Source organism: Rhyacophila brunnea, unplaced genomic scaffold (genome assembly GCF_057557595.1).
Source record: "Rhyacophila brunnea isolate RB1 unplaced genomic scaffold, BYU_Rbru_1.0 scaffold_20, whole genome shotgun sequence".
Taxonomy (NCBI): domain Eukaryota; kingdom Metazoa; phylum Arthropoda; class Insecta; order Trichoptera; family Rhyacophilidae; genus Rhyacophila; species Rhyacophila brunnea.
Genome location: NW_028232860.1, coordinates 32534640 through 32554931, shown reverse-complemented (window position 1 = coordinate 32554931; position 20292 = coordinate 32534640). Strand labels below are relative to the sequence as shown.

General features: G+C 35.0%; 2 protein-coding genes across 4 annotated transcripts in view; one reads left to right on the top strand and one right to left on the bottom strand.

Moving 5' to 3' along the window:
- The window catches only part of pyx (transient receptor potential channel pyrexia), a 52154-nt gene extending 37470 nt beyond the window's left edge, over positions 1–14684 (bottom strand). Inside the window, exons 1-3 of one of the 2 annotated variants that reach the window (XM_085948351.1) lie at positions 14372–14684; positions 9835–10033; positions 7334–7472 (exon numbers count right to left, since the gene is read on the bottom strand). In XM_085948351.1, coding sequence (XP_085804477.1) covers positions 7334–7472; positions 9835–9873 — 178 coding nt within the window. In that variant the 5' untranslated portion in view covers positions 9874–10033; positions 14372–14684. Of the gene's footprint in view, positions 1–7333; positions 7473–9834; positions 10034–14371 lie in introns of those variants that run through there. The other variant, XM_085948352.1, reaches the window with a different exon arrangement.
- Coq6 (ubiquinone biosynthesis protein COQ6, mitochondrial) overlaps positions 1–20292 on the top strand; it is an 89359-nt gene that overhangs the window by 41872 nt on the left and 27195 nt on the right. The gene's annotated exons all lie outside the window — the stretch shown is intronic.

Here is a 20292-nt window from a genome sequence, read left to right as displayed (position 1 = left end):
AGGTCAACATAATACAATACTGTTTTAAATAGATTTGAAAAGCCATATTTATTGATAGGTACTTCTTTTTTTCTATTATATGTTTTGACGAATACCGGTATTCAATAATAAATACTGAAATACCGGTATTGAAATATTCATTCGGTATTGCAATTCCTAGTCGCATGTCGCTATCGTATCTTGCGGACACCGACTTCATTATGTTGGCTTTTTAGTATTTTCATTTCTTAGCTATAAGTGCTCAAAAGTACATATTTTTTTGTTTAATGATTTTTCTCCAGCGATTTGCTTTTCATAACATTGATATATGTACTACTAGATGAGGAGTTCCCATGCAAGTGTCATTTTAAAAATGTACCACAAAAGAAGATATTACGAATATCGTCTTATAATATTTCCTTGTAGGTATAATGTGTTAAGACCGTTAACATGGATTCCCGAATTTCACCCGTATTGCCCTGGCTGTAAAACTAAATGTGCGTTCTTGGAATAGTGACCCTAAGAGGGCTCGCACATCAGAACTCGCCGCATGCGTCTTACGACGAATTCGTCGATGTGACGTCATCGTAAACCAAGAAACAAACGTTATCAAATGGACCTTCGCAGATTGGCCGATGCAACTGCAACTCTGCGACCCTGCGACATTCGTCTAGTTGCAATGGCCAAAGCGTGCATGTCGATCTCGGGAATGTCGCCTCCGCGCAAGCGCACAGCCTGCGGCCATCGGCCATTTCTGTTTCTGTCTCTGTCTACACTGTCATTGCTCGCTCATCGCGGTGAGCGTTTGACGTTTGTTCATACAATCAACACAATAAAAATGGCAGACGAGAGACTTCTCTTTTTTCGTGTTTGACGTTTGCCGCTGGGCAGATGTGCGAGGATGTACGATGCAACATTCGTCGAAAGTCTTAGAACTTTTGATTTATGGCCGTTAGGCACACAAGGCGCATTGTGATGTGCGAGCCGGCTAAGAGGGCTCGCACATCAGAACTCGCCGCATGCGTCTTACGACGAATTCGTCGATGTGACGTCATCGTAAACCAAGAAACAAACGTTATCAAATGGACCTTCGCAGATTGGCCGATGCAACTGCAACTCTGCGACCCTGCGACATTCGTCTAGTTGCAATGGCCAAAGCGTGCATGTCGATCTCGGGATTGTCGCCTCCGCGCAAGCGCACAGCCTGCGACCATCGGCCATTTCTGTTTCTGTCTCTGTCTACACTGTCATTGCTCGCTCATCGCGGTGAGCGTTTGACGTTTGTTCATACAATCAACACAATAAAAATGGCAGACGAGAGACTTCTCTTTTTTCGTGTTTGACGTTTGCCGCTGGGCAGATGTGCGAGGATGTACGATGCAACATTCGTCGAAAGTCTTAGAACTTTTGATTTATGGCCGTTAGGCACACAAGGCGCATTGTGATGTGCGAGCCGGCTAAGTGGGCTCGTACATCAGAACTCGCCGCATGCGTCTTACGACGAATTCGTCGATGTGACGTCATCGTAAACCAAGAAACAAACGTTATCAAATGGAGCTTCGCAGATTGGCCGATGCAACTGCGACTCTGCGACGCTGCGACATGCGTCAAGTTGCATTGACCAAAGCCTGCATGTCGATGTCCGGCCAATATCGACTCCGCGCATGCACACAGCTGCAGAATCGGCCATTTCTCTCCAGACTGTCGCCGCGTTTGGCAGAGCTAAAGCTAGCAGCGCTAGGCAGATGTGCGAGGTTGTGATCATGCAACATTCGCCGGCAGTCTCGAAGGTTTTGATTTATGGCCGTCAGGCACACAAGGCGAGTTGTGATGTGCGAGCCGGCTAAGGGTGCTGCAACCCAAAGCTTGGAAGCTACCAAAAATTCATGTCTGAGCGGACAGAGCAAGTCGTCATGCGCTGACTATTAGTTAGAGTAAGATGCAAGCTAGATCGGGCTTACTCATAATTATTGCCAGGTCGTTTTCGAGACAAATATTAGGTGAGCTTATATCGAGTTAAAGTCCGCTGATATTAAAACAGTAAGTTTTAACACTGGCCGAGTCGCTGAAAATCGGGCGTCATTTTAAGAAGCATATGATTCATCCAGTAGTATATCAATGCTTCATAATGACAATATGTCAATATTTTAAATGTCGAACACACGATGACTTACAGTAGCTTTGATTATTATATTACAAACGTTCAAAATAATAATATATGAATCATATTTCGCAATTTAGGTTGTACGCAATGTTATGTTAATATGTTGTTTTTTTTAATAATTATTTTTATGTTATTTTATCCCGGATTGCGGTATCTGCATTCTTGTTGGATTCATTTAGCTGGCTTGTAAAAACCAATGCACTCGATTCAGTCCTTTGCGGTCCATAAGACCTTTGTACCGTGATACTGCATTGGAATACTGACCTCGACTTTTGCTTGCAATTATTGTGCAGTGGCGGAACTGCGCTGTGCAAAATCAAGGAGTGCGGGGTGCATAAAACCAGTCGATGTTGGCACGATTGTATAGGCGTGATCATGGGCCCCACATCCTAAAGCGGGCCCCCAGGCTAGGATCTTTGGCGGGCCCCTCTACCTATCGCTAAGGATAATGGCATTGTGACGTTCTACAGCAGTGTTTTCCAAATGGTGTACGCGGTAAAATGAATGTGTATATTTAGTGTTTTTCTATATTTTAATACATCCATTGGAATTATGGAGTTGTCGAGTATCGATACACAATTAAAAATTATATCGTGCAACTACATAATTTTAGATAATAACATTATCTTTCTTTTTTTTGCTATTAAAGCAAATTTGTGATGTGTGTTTATCTCACTTATCTGGTCGACTCGCCACGCAGGGCCCCGCCTTAGCCCGGGCCCCCAGGCGAGATTCTTGTCACCCCCCCCTTGTAGGGGCCATGGGCGTGATCGTCGTCTGAAGTAGATAGCTCATATTTGGCAAGGTTTGATCAAAAAAGTCGTCATCGGTCCAGATGGCGCAGGGTTTTTTATTTTTTATATCGAATTTTTTTAAATCTCTCCTTACTAGACTTGTAATTATCGCAGACTAAAAGGCCATCCATATACTGAACCGTATGCGGTTTAGAACCGTGTGCCATTCTAAACTTATGATTTACGTTCATAAAAATATATTTTCACTAAGTTTGTAAGTGAAAGTGTATGGTACTCGTATAACGGATAGGCAATCAGATGCTTATAATATACTTTGTGAAAATATATTCTCATGAACATATATCAATAGTTTAATATGGCACACGGTTCTAAACCGCGTACGGTTTCAGTCTATGGATGGCCTCTAACATAAAATGTCACATCAATTTGAAACTATAGAATTAAAAAATTGTAATATAATATTATATAATATATGTTTTACAATGTCTTTCATTTAACATACCTACATAGCTGTTTTTCTTTCGACAAGGCATGCTTGCTTTTCACTCTCTTGGCATTTTTATGTGCTTTCACGTGACATGGTTTCCAATCCTGGTGTCCTTTTATGCTCCTTTCAATTACCTGCATTTACCGTTTCTGGATCATAACTTTTTCTTCATGCACCAATATTAAAACTAATCAACTCCCTAAAGACGTTCCTAGTCAGCCTCGGTAACATTTATTTTCTGCATTTGTTTTTAAAATTAGATTTTTAATTAATAATTTTTCCAAGATTAAGATTTATAGCTATATATTACCACGTTTTTCTTAGCTCGCAATCTTGTTTGTCCGGTGGTTGTTTATCCAGTACAAATCTCAATCGATTTTTAACTAACTTCCCGACTAGCTATACAGAAACTTTTAGAATATATCAGAACACGATGCCAATGCATTCTTTTAATACTTTTGTAGAATTGAATTCATTTTCAGTTAATTCTGTTTTGTGTGAAAAGTTATTTCGGAAGAAATCCGTAATCCAATCCATTATTATTGGTTGTTAGGGAGGTGGTCCTAGCAACTAAATTATGAATATATACGTGCGTTACTATGGAAATCAAAATGACATTTCAGTATTATATATTTGTTTGTTTGTTGCATAATAGTAAAAAAATAAGTAAGTACCTATATAAAAAGTTCTTTTTATCTTGTAATTATTTTTTATTATAACTTTCTGTACGTGGTCTTTTAATCTAAGTGTCGTGACGTGAACGTTTTGAATTAATTATATTTTGTGTTTTCTATTAATATCTAATCTTTAAAAAAATATATAACTATCCGAAAAATTTGTAAAGAAAAATAAATACAAGGAAGTACATACATCGAATGAGCTAAGCAGACCCTATTTTAAGAATTTATAAAACAATACCCACCTATACTCTCACGCAAGTGGAATATGTCAATATCCGAAGAGATTTGGTTGAACGAGTTATTGCCCTCCCAATTGGCATTACCAATGGCAGATTAGTTCTGCACCTTGGGAGAACAAACAACTGTTTCGATTTCTAATATAGTTATCAGGGACACACAGATCAATAATGAATGTCAAAATTTTCATTTTTACCGCGTATAAGTCGGAAAAAATACGTGGCCAAATATAAATATCGTCTAATGTGGACCCAATATTTTTTACAAGAGGGGCAGAATTTAAAGTTCCACCACTGTCAATGGGTATAATGTAGTTTTATATTGAAGATTGCACGTTTTATGTACATGAGATGCAAAAATTAATCACCTTTTAAACCCGTTTAAAGTACCTAATTATTATTCATTAACAAGCTAAGTATAGTAAATAATGTAATTATAGAGTAGTCATAATAGTGAGCCTTGATTACAAATTATGTAGTTAGGAAATACTGGAAATACCTATTTATGAAGTATAGTTTACCTTTATTCTTATTAATAACCAATAAAAATGTTTATCTATAAATGGAAACAAAAAATTGTATACGTACACGACTCCATACATTAATGGCAAAGGGTGGAGTCATACGTATTGGTTTTCATTGAAATAAGACAATTTACAGACGGTGTTGGTTAGTTTTTAAAATTCATTTAAACTCTGCGAAACCAAGCCATTTTAGATAATAGTCAAAAAATACTATCTATAAAATATTTAAAATTATAAAAATAACTTATATATTTTAATGACCAACCGGTACAAATAAGGGTAGAACAGATTTTAAAAGCATCGAGAACACACCCAGACCGTGCGATCAGCATCCCGCAATTCGCCATATTCAGCTGAGGCATGGTCTAAAATGATCGTGACTATGCGACGCGCGGATTGTGCATACGACGCGTGGCGAACAAAACATAATTTGTCATAAAAATTCAACATGCGTCCATTTATTGTTATTTAAGTATTAATAATAATATATTCGTTGACATGTTTTGATTTTCGAGTAAATACGTAACGTTTTTTAGTCATCTTTACACGATTTAAGAATTAATTCCTCCGACGCCATCACAAAACAAACTGACGTGCTCACAGGTCGACTATCGCTCTCCGACTGGCAACGCATGCGAAATTACGTCCTAACTATTACCTTTTCACTGAAGTATGCTCTTAAGTAATCCTATTAAGCCAAGGTGACAGAATTCGGAAATTCCGAAAATTTAGAAAGAATAGAAAACCACCGTATCCGAACAGGAACTAAAAATTCTAATGACCTGAAGACAATATGGTTAATTAAATACTATATTATTATGCGATTATATGTGTACCTATATCGATATTTTTGATTGAAAAATAATGTCATCATTTGTCTGCATCCGCTTTGCAAATTTTGAAACTAACCAAACCGGACATAAATCACAAAAGAGATTACACACTATGCACAATCCAAGAAAATTAGTTTCAAAATTATACAGTGCTCGCTGAAATAATAAAGATTGTTCCGTGAATATAATATTAATCATTGAAATATTCAGCTATTATATTATGCGTTTCCTCGTAGTCCAATGCGTAATGCATTGTCTTCTCATCCAGGGGCTCCGAGTTCAATTCACAGTAAGGTCACTAATTTTCTCAAAATCTGGGTGATTGTATCACTGCTACTACATTACTGATGTATTACTACTACACTGCTGTCATGGAACCTCGTGGCTTATTGTGGTGTTTAAAATAGAAGAAAGACATTTTTACAGGTTCTACGTCAGTCGCGAAAAACCACCAGTATTTTTGTCACTTCAATGCTTAATACTTCACTTAATATGCAAGTTTGCCTTTACCGTTTTTGACGTCCAAATATATGAAAGATCTTGTTCTGAAATGTCATGCGTACTTCATTGTCCAAGCACAGTGCATTAGCACATCAGTAAGCTGACAGTTAAACAAGAACCAAATAGAGGTGCATGTCGCCTACTGTCACGAGCTGCCGCTACGGGAAAAAAGTGTGTAATTTGGTGTTTAAAAATAAATGTTATCGGACTGACGCTCCCATCCCGTAAGACATTTTGAACCTTTAAACAAACATTAGCAGTTGGCAAAATTTGCCGAAATCACTAAAACAATGAGCTCACCTCACGTTGAACTGCACTGCATCGATACCTGCATGACGTTTTCAACGTTTCTATCATATTCCACATGACTACACTTTTCAACTGTTATGTCAAAATAACGTTTTTTTTGTTTTTAGCGGTTGGCACTATGTATTTTCAATATCTATTATCTATGGTCTGCAGGTTGGGTTCTGTTAAAATATTATCTATAGATGTCATGCCGCAAGTATTTTAAAGAAACTGTTAAAATTAATTGAAATTACCATGAATAATTAACAATAATTGAAATTGTTAATACTTTATAACAGGCACGCTTCGTCAGTGTCATTCTTTGGCGAATTTAGAGAGATGGTGATGGTTCAAAATATTCTGCAAAATGACGAAATGACGAAACCATATTTAACCATAGATTAAATTTGTCGCCGCGACAGCGTGACAGTAGGCGACATGCACCTCCATTTGGTTCGTGCTTTAGGTGATTATTTTATATGACTACTATTGAGACATGTTTTACGATAAAGAAATGTTACCATAACGAAAACTAAACTTATGAATAGTATGTATTTTCAGACCCTTCTGTGTAGACCTTTATTTTTATTTTTACCCCCAAAATTTACAAATTCGTTCCAATTCCCCGACGCGTGTTCTATAAACACTTCAATTTTATTATTTACATTGGGTGCATCTTGTAACGAATCTTCTGTATTCTTCCCGTTTTCGCCTTCGCTTGGCCGATTTTGCGCGTGAAATCTTAAATATAGCCGAAGTGTCGATTGATAATTCTCAGATTCGAACCGATTTTACCCACATACCTAATTACATACATATTATTCACGCGCTAGTCGAGAAAGTGTTTCATACAGTTTATAACGGTATCACAATATTATTCTCTTACCAGCTGGCCAAATATCTCTCATGGGCTTCAGCCTGGATGTGGCGACGCAGTCGGCTCCGGTGCCCTCATCATCGCTGCTAATGCTCAGCGTCTCCCGGTCTCCGAAATCCTCCACCTCCTCAGGGATCGCCTCCGGGTCCTGCGTATTATTAATCATTAGAGTCTAGAAGACAAGAGACAGACAGACTGCATAACGATAATAATGCGTCTCATAAAAACCAACGTTATCTGTAATGGCACCTGTCTCAATCCAGAACCTTTGTACAGCGACCGGCAGAACATCGGGAATGTCTACAGTTTTAGTTACCTGGGGGTTCTGTCAAATTATGCACAAAAATAGATAAATTAATAAATCAAACTGCATGTTTTTACACAAAATAAATTTAACACAAAATATTAACCTGTACCTACACTACCCTGAGCACATAAACATGCCCTAATGCGCCTGCTCGGCAGCAGCGACTTGCCTGCGCGGTACAGTTTGTGCAAAAAATACAGAACACTTTTACAGCGCTTTTCGGTTTGCGCGAGCTACAGTTTTCCCGTCCATACACACGGGCTTGCCGATACAAACCGGTTTGCGCAGGTAAGCTTGTGAAAAATGCTTAAATGAATGGAGTCTTATATTATGGGACATCGACCATTTTGCGCTGGATATTGTAATATATCAATGTTATTCATGGTGATGCCCGTGCGGTATCGTGTTGGCTTTAAGTTGGAAATTCACATGTTGTTTATACCTAATTGGTTAAACAAATGACATCCATTCCTCGTAAAAAAAATCTGTTAAGAAAACTCTCCGTGAGGCGGCACAAATCCACATAGAATTGTAGAGCATACCATTGCATTATCTTTATACTGTTTTTTTTATTAATTATTTTTTCACTGTTAATACATAGTATTGGAAATTACCTGTTTTTTTTCTTTCGACAATGTCCGATCTTAATAGGATCATATGGGCCTCCACAGAGTGGAGGTTTGTATTAACAGATTTTGTTTTTTTTTACGAGAAATGGGTGTCAGCCACTTGCTCAATCTATTAGGTCCATACCCTGACTCAGACAAATTGAAAAACAATATCTGTACTTGCCAGACCCAGGATTTGAACCTGGGACCCAGGGCGTTATAGTCCAACGCTTAAGCCGCGCGGCCACCGTGGGTGTAGTAGTCTAATGTAGGTATACAATTTTAATTTACATATTAAAAAAAATAACGCGATGACCGGTTTAATCGTAACCGACATACTCTTTTGATAACAAATAGTTTTACAATACAATATTAATTATAAAATGTCTGATTTCACATCATCACATATCTATTCTAAGCGTTGTTCAACTATTTGTAGCCAATTGCAAGTCTATTAGAATAAAAACCGGTCATGGGAAAGGTTAAACATTTATTCGTAAAAAAAACGAAAAATTAAATTTTATCTTTCGTATTGAATTGTTTGTTATTTTCAATACAACTGTTTTTAGTCCATATTAATATTATAACCAATCAACAGTTTTTCTTAGAAACATTACTTGATTAGCAGTGGCGTGCGGTCCATACGTGCTGTGTATGCGGCGCATGCCTTAATAATTATTCCAAAATATTTATATAACAGTTTGAAAACCTATCCACAAAACCAATAATTAAATTCATTGATATACTAGCAATTTGGTAGAATTTTTTCATGCTTTGCAAATAGTTCCCCATTATTTTTAAATGCCGTCATATTATAATATCATCACTCATTAGAAACGAATGACAGCACCACCACATTTATTTGTTTTTATAATCTCATCAAAATTAGAACATATGCTTTTAAAGAGTTCAAAGGACATCGCCTTTGACGTGTAGATTGCAGTGTCAAAGGGTGGAGGTAGGCTGTCAAGATCCACCATAAATAGTGCACACTAAGCTTTGTCAGTCATACGTATTTGTTTTCATTTAAATAAGACTACAATTTACAGACGGTGTTAGTTATTTTTTTTTAATTCAATTAAACCCTACGAAAACTAAGCTATAATATAAAATAGTCAAAAAATACTCGTCTATCTATAAAATATCTAAAATTATGGAATTAAATCATACATAACTTTGGATATTTTATATATAGAATAATTTGTGTTATCTATCATAGTTTGTTTAGGGAGGGCTTAATAAATTTAAAAAAATGAACCAACAATAAACAAACAATTAGTATGAATGAAAAAGTGTGCACAATTTTGTCGTATCGCCCAAAATATACCAAAACTATTATGGTTTGGTTTAGGCTGAACTTAATATTTTTTTTAAACTAACCAATACCATCTGTAAATTGTAGTCTTAGTTTAATAAAAACAAATATGTATTAATAACAAAGTTTAAAATGCACTATTTATGGCGGATCTTAACAGCCTACCTCCACCCTTCGATACTTGTAGATGGTTACCGTCCCTGTAACCCAGGGCCATACAAAGTCTTAAATCGGCCATTCGCTTGATCTACAAATACAATTCAAATCTAAAATTACTTACAATTTTATCTACCAGATTCATCATTAACATTGTCTCCATACACTTTTCCAACTACATCTTCCTCGGGTATATCCAACTTTGCATGAAAACTTCACTTCACTTAGTTATGAACACATCTTGCATTATTCACTGTTTTATAACACTTCACTAACCTTTTTTTATCAACCACAAGATTTTAGGTTATCACTTAATACAATATCTAAAATTAATAAACATTATAAATATCATATCGGAAAACTACGTATTTCTTAAAATTACGAAAACAATCAGTTTCCTGCGCTCATTTCTTAACAAGAGAATCAAATCCTTGGTCAACATTTGTTGAATAGACTTTTTATAAAACCGTCGTAAATAAAAATATTAATTAATTTGAACTGCTTTTTGCGATTACAATAAAGAAACACGCTCATGTTTTATTTCCACAGATTTACGTGGTAATACTTCGATACAAAACTACCCTCAATAGCAGTCTTGTGTATAGAATAGATGCGCAGTTGCAATGATATTATTATTATGCGTGTTAAATGTGTAATTATAATTACTATAAATAAATTATTATGATAATTACTGCATTGTTGTTTCTTTAACCTACTAACGGCGATAACAGACCTACAGCTATTTTAATATGTGTGTTTTCTATTTGTATTGTTTTATGTCAATATTTAAAATCGAATCGTTACACATTTACTCAATCTTCAACAACAACAATAAAACCACAGATAAAATAATAATCTAACCACTAGTTTAATTAGTGGTGTTCAAACCGTGAGTCGTGGAAACCTGGGGCGCCGTAAACATTACCCCTGAAAATTTAAATACACAATTATAACAATGAAAGATTCCATTGTTGCACCAGTACGCGATTCCAATGCATCATTTTACGATATAAAATCTATTTTTCAAAAACACATATCTCCAGTGGTGCAGTGCTATGCAAAACATACCGGGTCGATGTTTCTATCAAATTACCCATACCCTTTCCAGAAGCATATTTTTCAATATCTCGATGGTTAGGTTGGTACCTACCAAACACACAAATTAATGTAACCAGATAACAGCAGAACTGAATGGAGAACTATTCTAACTCACATTTGAAAATATTTTACAGTGGTGTTTTTTTTGTTGCTTTAAAACAAAATAAGTGAATAATTGTTTTTTATTTTTAAACTTAAAATTTTCTCGACTCTATGGAATCTAAAAAGGTGTCTTAATTAACTATTTCTTTTATTTAACGAATAATTCAGATGATTTCAAGAATGATCATTCTAATTATTGAACATACATAATTTTGAAAACTCTCATGAGAAAATATAACCAATAGAAAAAATCTTTTTTGAAAAAAGTAAGACACCCGGCAGGATCGAACCTGCGTCTCTTGGGTATCGCGCCCTGTGCATTACCACTATGCTACGACTGCCATACTCAATTGCGACAAAATTAAATTTTAAACTTACAAATGCATCTAATTATCGGAAGAAAAGCCATTTTTTTATTAATATTTATTAAAAGATGTGACTTTTGAAAATAAGGTGCAGTTTGTTATAGTAGGAGTATACGAATTAAGTGTTTCCTAGTTATAAACCCGTTCGCCATGAAATTAATGTTGTATTATTTGCCTATAAAATCGCGCGAAAATTCAAAGCGTGGGAGATGCAACTATTTTCATATTGCCCGTCTATTGTTTACGTTATAACATATTATTATTATGTTGGCAAACGCCATAGGAATTTCGCTGTTTATTAATCCGTAGTCCAAGTCCGTGAAATCAGTTAACCAAATAACTGACAATGTCTTGTTTGGTTTAATAATAAACATTGGTTAACATCAAAATGGTGGGTATATCTATTCTAATCAATTAGTCTCATAATGAGTCACTTTTGCTGCGAACTTTCAGCCAGGAAACACAAAATTAATGTGATTAATAACAATAGTCCGGTTAAGAACTAACCTTTCTCCAAGACAACTGGCTTTCACATTTATATCTTATTAATCTGTTCGTTGGGCTTTCCTTACCGGGTAGAAGCTTTAAAGCAGGGTTCGCTTTATTACTTTAGGCCGTAAAACTAAGGAACACATCACGTTGTATTCACGTGACAAACTTTAATCCATAATATTAGAAGACAAACGTATTTAATTATTGAAAATAACATGTTCTTTAAGAGCATACTTCAGCGAAACGGCAAATAATTTTCAACTTTTTATATACAACGTTTTTAAATTTTCTGTTGTATCATATAAACTTGACTTGACTAGCTTAAACGATCAAAAAAAATTGTATTTGATAGAATTAATACTGAAATGTCATATTGATTTCCATAGTAACGCACGTATATATTAATAATTTAGTTGCTAGGACCCCAGACTCCTAGCAACCAATAATGGTGTTGAACTTTTCATACAAGACAGAATTAACCGAAAATGAATTCAATTAAAGATGGGTAAAAGTATAAAAAATGCATTGGCACCTTGTTCTGATATATTCTAAAAGTTTCAAATGTCTAGCTAGTCGGGAAGAAAATCGATTGCAAGATTTGTACCGGACAAATAAGAATACGAGCTAAGAAAAACGTTGTAAAACGGAGAGATCCTAACACCGGTTGATAATTATTAATTACTTATCGTAATTTATACTTTGGTTTGAAATACAAAGCCGTCTGTCTAAATGCCCTAAAATAACGCAATTTATTAAGCTCTTCAGAAAAGTTTAAAAAACTACAAATTAATTCTGTCGCAATTAGATAGGATGCACGTAGTTTAGTTGGTAAAGCACATTGGCGCGAATCCAGCGGGCGCGGGTTGGAAACCCGCTTGGCGTTGTATTTTTGTCAAATAGATTTTTTTCTATTGGCTATAATTATATTTCTCTGAGGTGTTTTCAAATTATGTAACATTATATTTTGTTGGTTTTTGACGTCACATTTCCTACAAATCCCTTCTCCTTTTGGCGTGACTTCATAATATCGATATATATGATCCTTTACTGAGATGCAAGGTCGTGCTTTAGTGACCTCTAAAAATCAACAAAAACATTTCAGCGCGTATTTCGTAAAACATAATAGGTATATACCGAATGAAAGTATTTAAAGAATGATTTATTGCGTTCGCACTTTGCTGTTTTTCATATAAATATTATTGATACCGTTACATAGGTATCTCTTTGTTTTTTACGTGTGATATTGTGAATGTCTTGAATTTATAATTTATTTATTTACATGAAACAAACATCACAAGTTCAACGCTTAAAACGGTAACAAAACAAAACTACACGAAAATATCCTACATGAAATAAGTAATATTATTCAAATGAAATTATACGTATTTATAAATAATATAAATTAACCGAAGTTTAAACAAAAATAAGTAATAATAAATAATAACGAGACAAATATAACATGCAATTTCATGAATAGTACATTAAGGAAGTACAGCGAGTGAGGTAAGGAATTCATAAAATAGCGTCCGTCTAAACTCACCTCACGCAAGTGAAACATATCTGAAATATATATGGAAGTTATCGGGGAAAATACTAGCAATAATAGCGGAATGATCGCAAAAATATATGGTCAAATACAAATATTTTTTAAATATTACATTACGGTATCGTGTGTCCATATTATGACAACTCGTGTGTGTCACGATTTTTTATCACTTTATCAGTGTCATCAATTATCAGTTTATTTTAATTGTCACTAACTGTCGTTGTGTACAGCAGTAACACTCACTGTCGGTATGTACAGCAGAAGTACCTGCATAAGTATACACACATTAAAATGAAAGTTTTAGAAATCAATATCTTATTGACTAATTGTGGGTTAGTACTATTCATCTTTTGTGTAACCAAACTATCACGAAACCTGTCATATTGTTGACGTTTGTTTTAAATACATACCAGTGGCGAAGGATAGAGGTAGGCTGTTGAGATCCGATATAAATAGTCTACAATGGACTTTGTCAGTCATACGTATTTGTTTTCATTGAACTAAGTCAACAATTTACAGATGGTGTTGGTTAGTTTTTAAAAGTCAATTAAACCCTGCCTCATAGTTTTGGTATATTTTGGGCGATACGACAAAATTGTGCACACTTTTTCATTCATAGTTATTTTTTTTCGTTGGATTAAAAATACATATTACACACATTGTTGGTTTTTTTTTGCATTCATTACGCCCTGCATAAACCAAGCTGTAATAGATAAAAAATATTATTCTATCTATAAAATATTCAAAGTTATGTATAATTTAATTGCATAATTTTAGATATTTTATAAGTAGACGAGTATTTTTTGACTATTATCTATTATTGCTTGGTTTTCGCAGTGTTTAATTGAATTTAAAAAAAATAACCCACAGCATCTGTAAATTGTAGTCGTATTTTTATTGAAAACAAATACCTATGACTGACAATATTTAGTGTACACTATTTATGGCGGATCTTAACAGCCTACCTCCAACCTTCGCCACCGCTAGGTACTGGATATTGAGTTAAGAAAACATTTGACAAAACACAACTAGGTACTTAATTACATTCAATTATTTACACTGTTCAAGAAATTCAGCGTTCACGTGGTGGTTTTAAGTAATTCTTAAAATGTATGTAAACACGTCTGTGATGAATACCAAGTGATAAGATACATTTTGTTATTTACATATTGTGGGTTAGATCACTTCATCACTATTGTGTTATTGAATTATAGTTTTTTTCTAATTACTTATTATTTATAGTATTTTGACGATATACTATTATGAAAACACTTCGTAAGCACACCGAAAATTCGATCGAATAAAAATAAAATTTAAATGAGTGGGCAGAGAACGAATGCGTCCGACCTACTACGCGGCTTGAACTGAACTGAATTAAAAATTTCAAGTTTGTTTGATTCCTCCGATTTCCAGTAAGGTTGACCAGTTGAGTGAGTCAAGTCGCAAGTGCTCGCTGCCGATTGCATTGACGGCAGCTGACAGCTTGCCTACTGTGATGCAATGTTGTGTTTCCCCAGATATCAGTGGATGTACTGTTTGTTTATGCCACTTTACTTACTTTAGCGTTGACCGACGAAAAACAGCGTGTCCTAAAATCCTTACCTAATACCTACCTACCTATATAAATATACTTTTTTTTCAAATCTGGGAAAAAAAAAAAATTAAATGATGTACCTACCTATTCAATAAAAAAAACAATTAGGAAGGAACTATTTCTTTTATTCAAATGAATAATTCACAAGATTTTGAGAATGTAACATTCCAAATATCGAACATACATAACTTGAAAACACTTCAGATATAGACCCACTATAAAAAATCATATTTGAAAAAAACACGAACCTCGACGTGATTTGAACCCGTATAACCATCGGTGTCGCGCCAATCTTGCTACGAGACTCCTATCTAATAACGATAATTTAAACTAGTAGGTTATACATGAAATGCTTATCAAATTGTGTTATTATTAACTATCGGTTTTTGTGTATCAAATCAAGGAATATTAATTACCTTAATTACTAACCGACGTCCGGCTCTAGCCAATATTTTAATATGATTTTTTCTAGTGGGTATATATCTTTTCATCTCATCATTTCATCCACGGTGGTCGCGCGGCTTAAGCGTTGGACTATAAAGCCGTGGGTCCCTGGTTCGAATCCTGGGTTTGGCACACATATTGTTTTTCAATTTGTGTGTGTCAGGGTATGGACCTAATAGGTTGAGCAAGTGGCTGACATTCATTTCTCGTAAAAAAAAAAAATCTGTCAATACAAACCTCCACTCTGTGGATGCCCATATGATCCTATCAGGTTCGAAAATGGTCAAAAAAAATATATATATATATATATCTGAAGTGTTTTCAAGTTATGGTCATTATAGTCAATATTTGGAATGTCACATTCTCAAAATCTTGTGAATTATTCATTTGAATAAAAGAAATAGTTTATTAAAAATTGTTAGCAAGTTCAAGTAGACTTTATAACTAAAATATTGGCGAGAACCGGACAATTTTAAAGTTCACATGGTAGGGCGCACCCAAGACAACATTGTGAAGTGGGGGTTCTCCGATGACCAAACCTGCGAGTGCCGTGAAATGCAAAGCATAGAGCACCAATTTTCATGCAAGGCATGCCCAGTAAGATGCAATTTCGACGAGATCCTACAAGCCGAGGAAAATTGTGTAGCCTTCGCCAAATTCTGGAGCTACATATTGTAGCTATTGAAGACCCAACACGACGAAGAAGAACAATTTTAAAACATCAAAATGCGTACCCAAATCCTAAAAATCGTTGAGACAACTTACCAGTAACTTCAATTTTTCAAAGCAATTGTCTCTCAATTGACAGAATTCAGAAGTTAACAGAAATGGTGTACATAGGTATATGACAAATACCTATACGAGACATAAATTATAGTTATTAAATATACATAATATATACATTATACTGGATTTAAGTTTTGTACAGTCACTACACTGTCAGTGCGTGTTTGCCTATTGGTGAGTGTACACAGTGCCTGAAGATGCCGAAAGGCGAAACCCAGGTCGCAAAAAACGACTCAAATGGAATAGTACAAAACTTAAATCTATTAGAATTTAAATTCAAATACCATCAAGTACCTTCGGTCGATAATATTAATATTAATAACATACATAAAGTATAATATACTTAATTCAAAATATACCTTGCAAGCATCAAGGGGTGCTATTTTTTTAAAGTTTTTTTTTAATGTGCATTTGCACGTTTTCTTTCGCGATACTCTTATGATCGTTATGCGGCTGATTTCGGTATAATTGAATCGGCGAAGCTGTGCAGTTTTTCTGGCGTATCGGCGTGTCATACACAGGGCAGTAACATGCATTTAATGTAATGCGTGTAACGTCACAAAAAAATCTAATCGTTTACCTAAATGTAAATTGTAAAATATCATTTACAAATCTACAACATTCTGTATAAGTAAGATAATATCATCTCACAATTCTTTGTATTGAGTGATATTATTGTAAGTGTCGGCAGCTTTACCTAATCAAAACAAACGTCTTGTGACTCATTCTTCTTTTGAGTCAGTCATATTCAACAAGAACTTGTTAAAGACATCGTTTATCTACAACGATACACGATTCAGTGTGAAACTGTGTCTTCAGGCCAATTTGATATCCGCTATTGATAGATTTGACATTGACATTGCCAGTTCTATGGAAACGTCTGGTGGCCGCACCCAATTACACTTTTGCTATGATTGAAAAAATTAAAGCCAAATTTTATTTACTAAAAAAATGGATCAATTTATTTTTAGACAAGTCCATTTAATAAAAGACATTTGAACATTTTAGTACATATCTATTTATTAAAAAATAATGCAAATGGAAATTACTCAATACTCCTATTTTCTAATGCGAGCCGCATGGCTGCTTCTAAGTTTACATCTGTCAACTGGCTTCGATATTTTTTTTATAAAGTACATTACACTGAATGATCTTTCACAGTATACAGTAGTAGGAAAAATCGACAATATTAATAAAGCAATTGTTGCCAATTCTTTGAATTAACTTGATTCGTGGTCAACGTATAACTTCGACCAAAATTTTTCAACCGTGGTGAAATTAAATTAAAATGGTTTTGAAGTACTTGGTGAATATGCGTATATTTAACGTTAGCCCAGTTAATTAAATTAAATACTGAAAATGATATTGGTGGCCGCAGCAAAATCCTCTGGTGGCCGCACATGTGAACCATTGATCTAGATCGATTGATTATCGAGATGATTATTGTATTATTCAGCACATCGCGTCATGTTTTGTATGGATAAACCGGTGAAGGTACCTATACCTGACAGAATCCGTCGCGTTTATAAGACGCGTAAAAACGACCGTGGATTGACCCTGCCCTGCCGTGTGTTGTCATAAATCATTATAGCCTAATATGTACAGAGTGGGAAGATGGAAAATGTCAGTTTTTAAAATAATTCCCTTGTTTCTGCCTAATTCACATTGACCAATCTGTAAGTGGGAGGGGTTTCTCCTCCAATCAGGAGTGCGGAATTTAAACACGTATCACGGAAAATTGTCGACAGCATCATCACCGTTCCAGCCATTGAATATCACGCAATATGTCACGCCCAGTGGCCACAGTCAAGGTCTGAACAAAATATAAACATAAGTGAGAGTGATATAGCATTCCGCATGCGATTAGGGCCTGATGCATAGATTGTCGATAGTATCCAAGACCGGTCGGGCCATTGCGACTTGGTGACTTGCGACTAGGAGAAAAAAATTCTCAGCTTTCAAAAAGTTTGCGGCATTTTACGGAGAGCAAGAAGGTCTTTTCTCATCGAATTTACGGTAACCGGACAATACAGAAAAGCCAGGGGAAAAATGAAACATTATTTTTTGTGGAATCTATTTAATTTAGCTTAGGCTAAATTAGGTTAATTTCTTTTATTTTGTTAACTGCCAATTCATGGTGCAACTGCATTGTATTGTTGTTTTTATTTAATAAAACGCAATTTTGGTGTATTACTTATTCCACTTTTAATCAATAGATTAGGACCGGTTTCGTCCGCCTCAGAGGGACATTTTCAACTGAATAATTTCAGTTGAAAATGTCCCTGTAGGAATAAGTACTACACAAAAATTGCGTTTTATTAAATAAAAACAACATTAGGTTAGGTCATTATTTCGTCGTACCTAGTCACCCAATCATTTTAAACATATTATATTGATTAAGATGAGATATCCTAAGCTTGTCGGCAAAGTCCCGTTTATTTGAGGCTTTCTAGCGATTAGGAATACAGAAATTAGGTATATAATTTGATTTATTATGGCGTATTGAAAATCTGTGCTTTTAAAAATCTATCAACATAATAGAGATAGGACAATTTCAATATTAAATTTATATTTTTCCTGAAAGGTCATAGTTATATTTATTGTTGTTCTGTTTTGTCATGGAACCGAATTTACTACCCATATCAAAGCAGAAATCACGCACACTAGTGTACGCCAACCGAGGTCTTGAAAAGTTGCTCCTGGGACGCTCTCTGCACAGCTTTGAAGGGTGCCGAACGTCAGTTACGCCTCGGTACACGCCTGCATAACTGGTGTGGTGAAGCGGCGGGTGATGGAGTGAAAAATTTGTATCTAAGACCAACTAGCTAAAGCCTAGTCCAGATCAAGTATATCTTGTAAGACAATGTTTTCCACCCGCTGTGGAAATCAAAAACATATGGATATTTCATAAAAAAAATATAAAATGATGTATAGGTACAATAAGTATGTATGCGTAGAATAGGTGGGATAAGATTTTTTTTCGCATTTATTATTAAAATATTTTTTAATTGACCCACAATTAAAAATGTTTAAAAACTGCACAATATAAATTGAATAATAAATTAATATTTTATGTAAATTTAACGCCCTAAATTTAACATTTCATTTTACGCTGACGTGGTGTACAGATCTATCAATTTGAAGATTTATATAATAAAAATATGTCTAAAACGGTGAGTGATGTTATAATTACTATTAGTAAACTTTTGGTATATTGCGAAGAAGAAAAGGAGTCGCATCGCAGAAGAGCCAATACATTATAATACGCCTCTAGCACGCGTTGCCGCAGTGACAGGTATATCCAATGACATTATTAATGGACAACGCACTCAATACAGTAGCTAGCAAGTAAATTCGCGCATGGCGACATTCGCACATGTATAGGTAGACGTCACGCAATTTCCATTATGCGATATCACGCATCGGGAATTTATAGCAATATGACCTTTATTGTAATGGCGTTAGAACAGTGTTTCTAGTGTCAATGTTCATTTGAGCGAACCCGTTCGAACCGAACCATTCGGCAGACCCGACAAAAAGCATCGGGAATTTATAGCATTATCAACTTTATTGTAATGGCGTTAGAACAGATTATGCCATTCGGCAGACCCGACAAAAAATCATGTCATTTTTTTTCCAGATGCTTCGTCCATATTTATGTCATTTGGTACATCACTAGAAGTCTTCTACGTGGGACTACAGCGACTTGCTGTTATCGCCGATTTCTTGTCGTCGGACAATTAAGTCACTGGAAACGACAAATAGTCCAAAAAGCTTAGAAAACACTGATCTACAGTTTATATTATACAGATATTGCCATAACAGGTGACTTTACCAGAATACGATAAAGAATTATAATATGTAGTGGGTACCTAGTAAATGGCCTTTTCTCGCGCCAAATTCGCGGAACAAGACATTATAACAATGATTTATTTATACAATGGTGTGTTTGTTTACATTATACGGCCATGTTTTCCTCTATATCACAGTGCCAACGTAATGTAAGTTTGTTATTTTTAATAAATTTTAAGGCCCCACGTATGTCAAAATAGAGCTTTTATTGTATTTTCAGGGCATAATCCTGGACATTCCTTTAAAGTTGTAGATAATCTATTTATATAATTTTGAAGCCTTATTATCCTTTATGTTTATTTT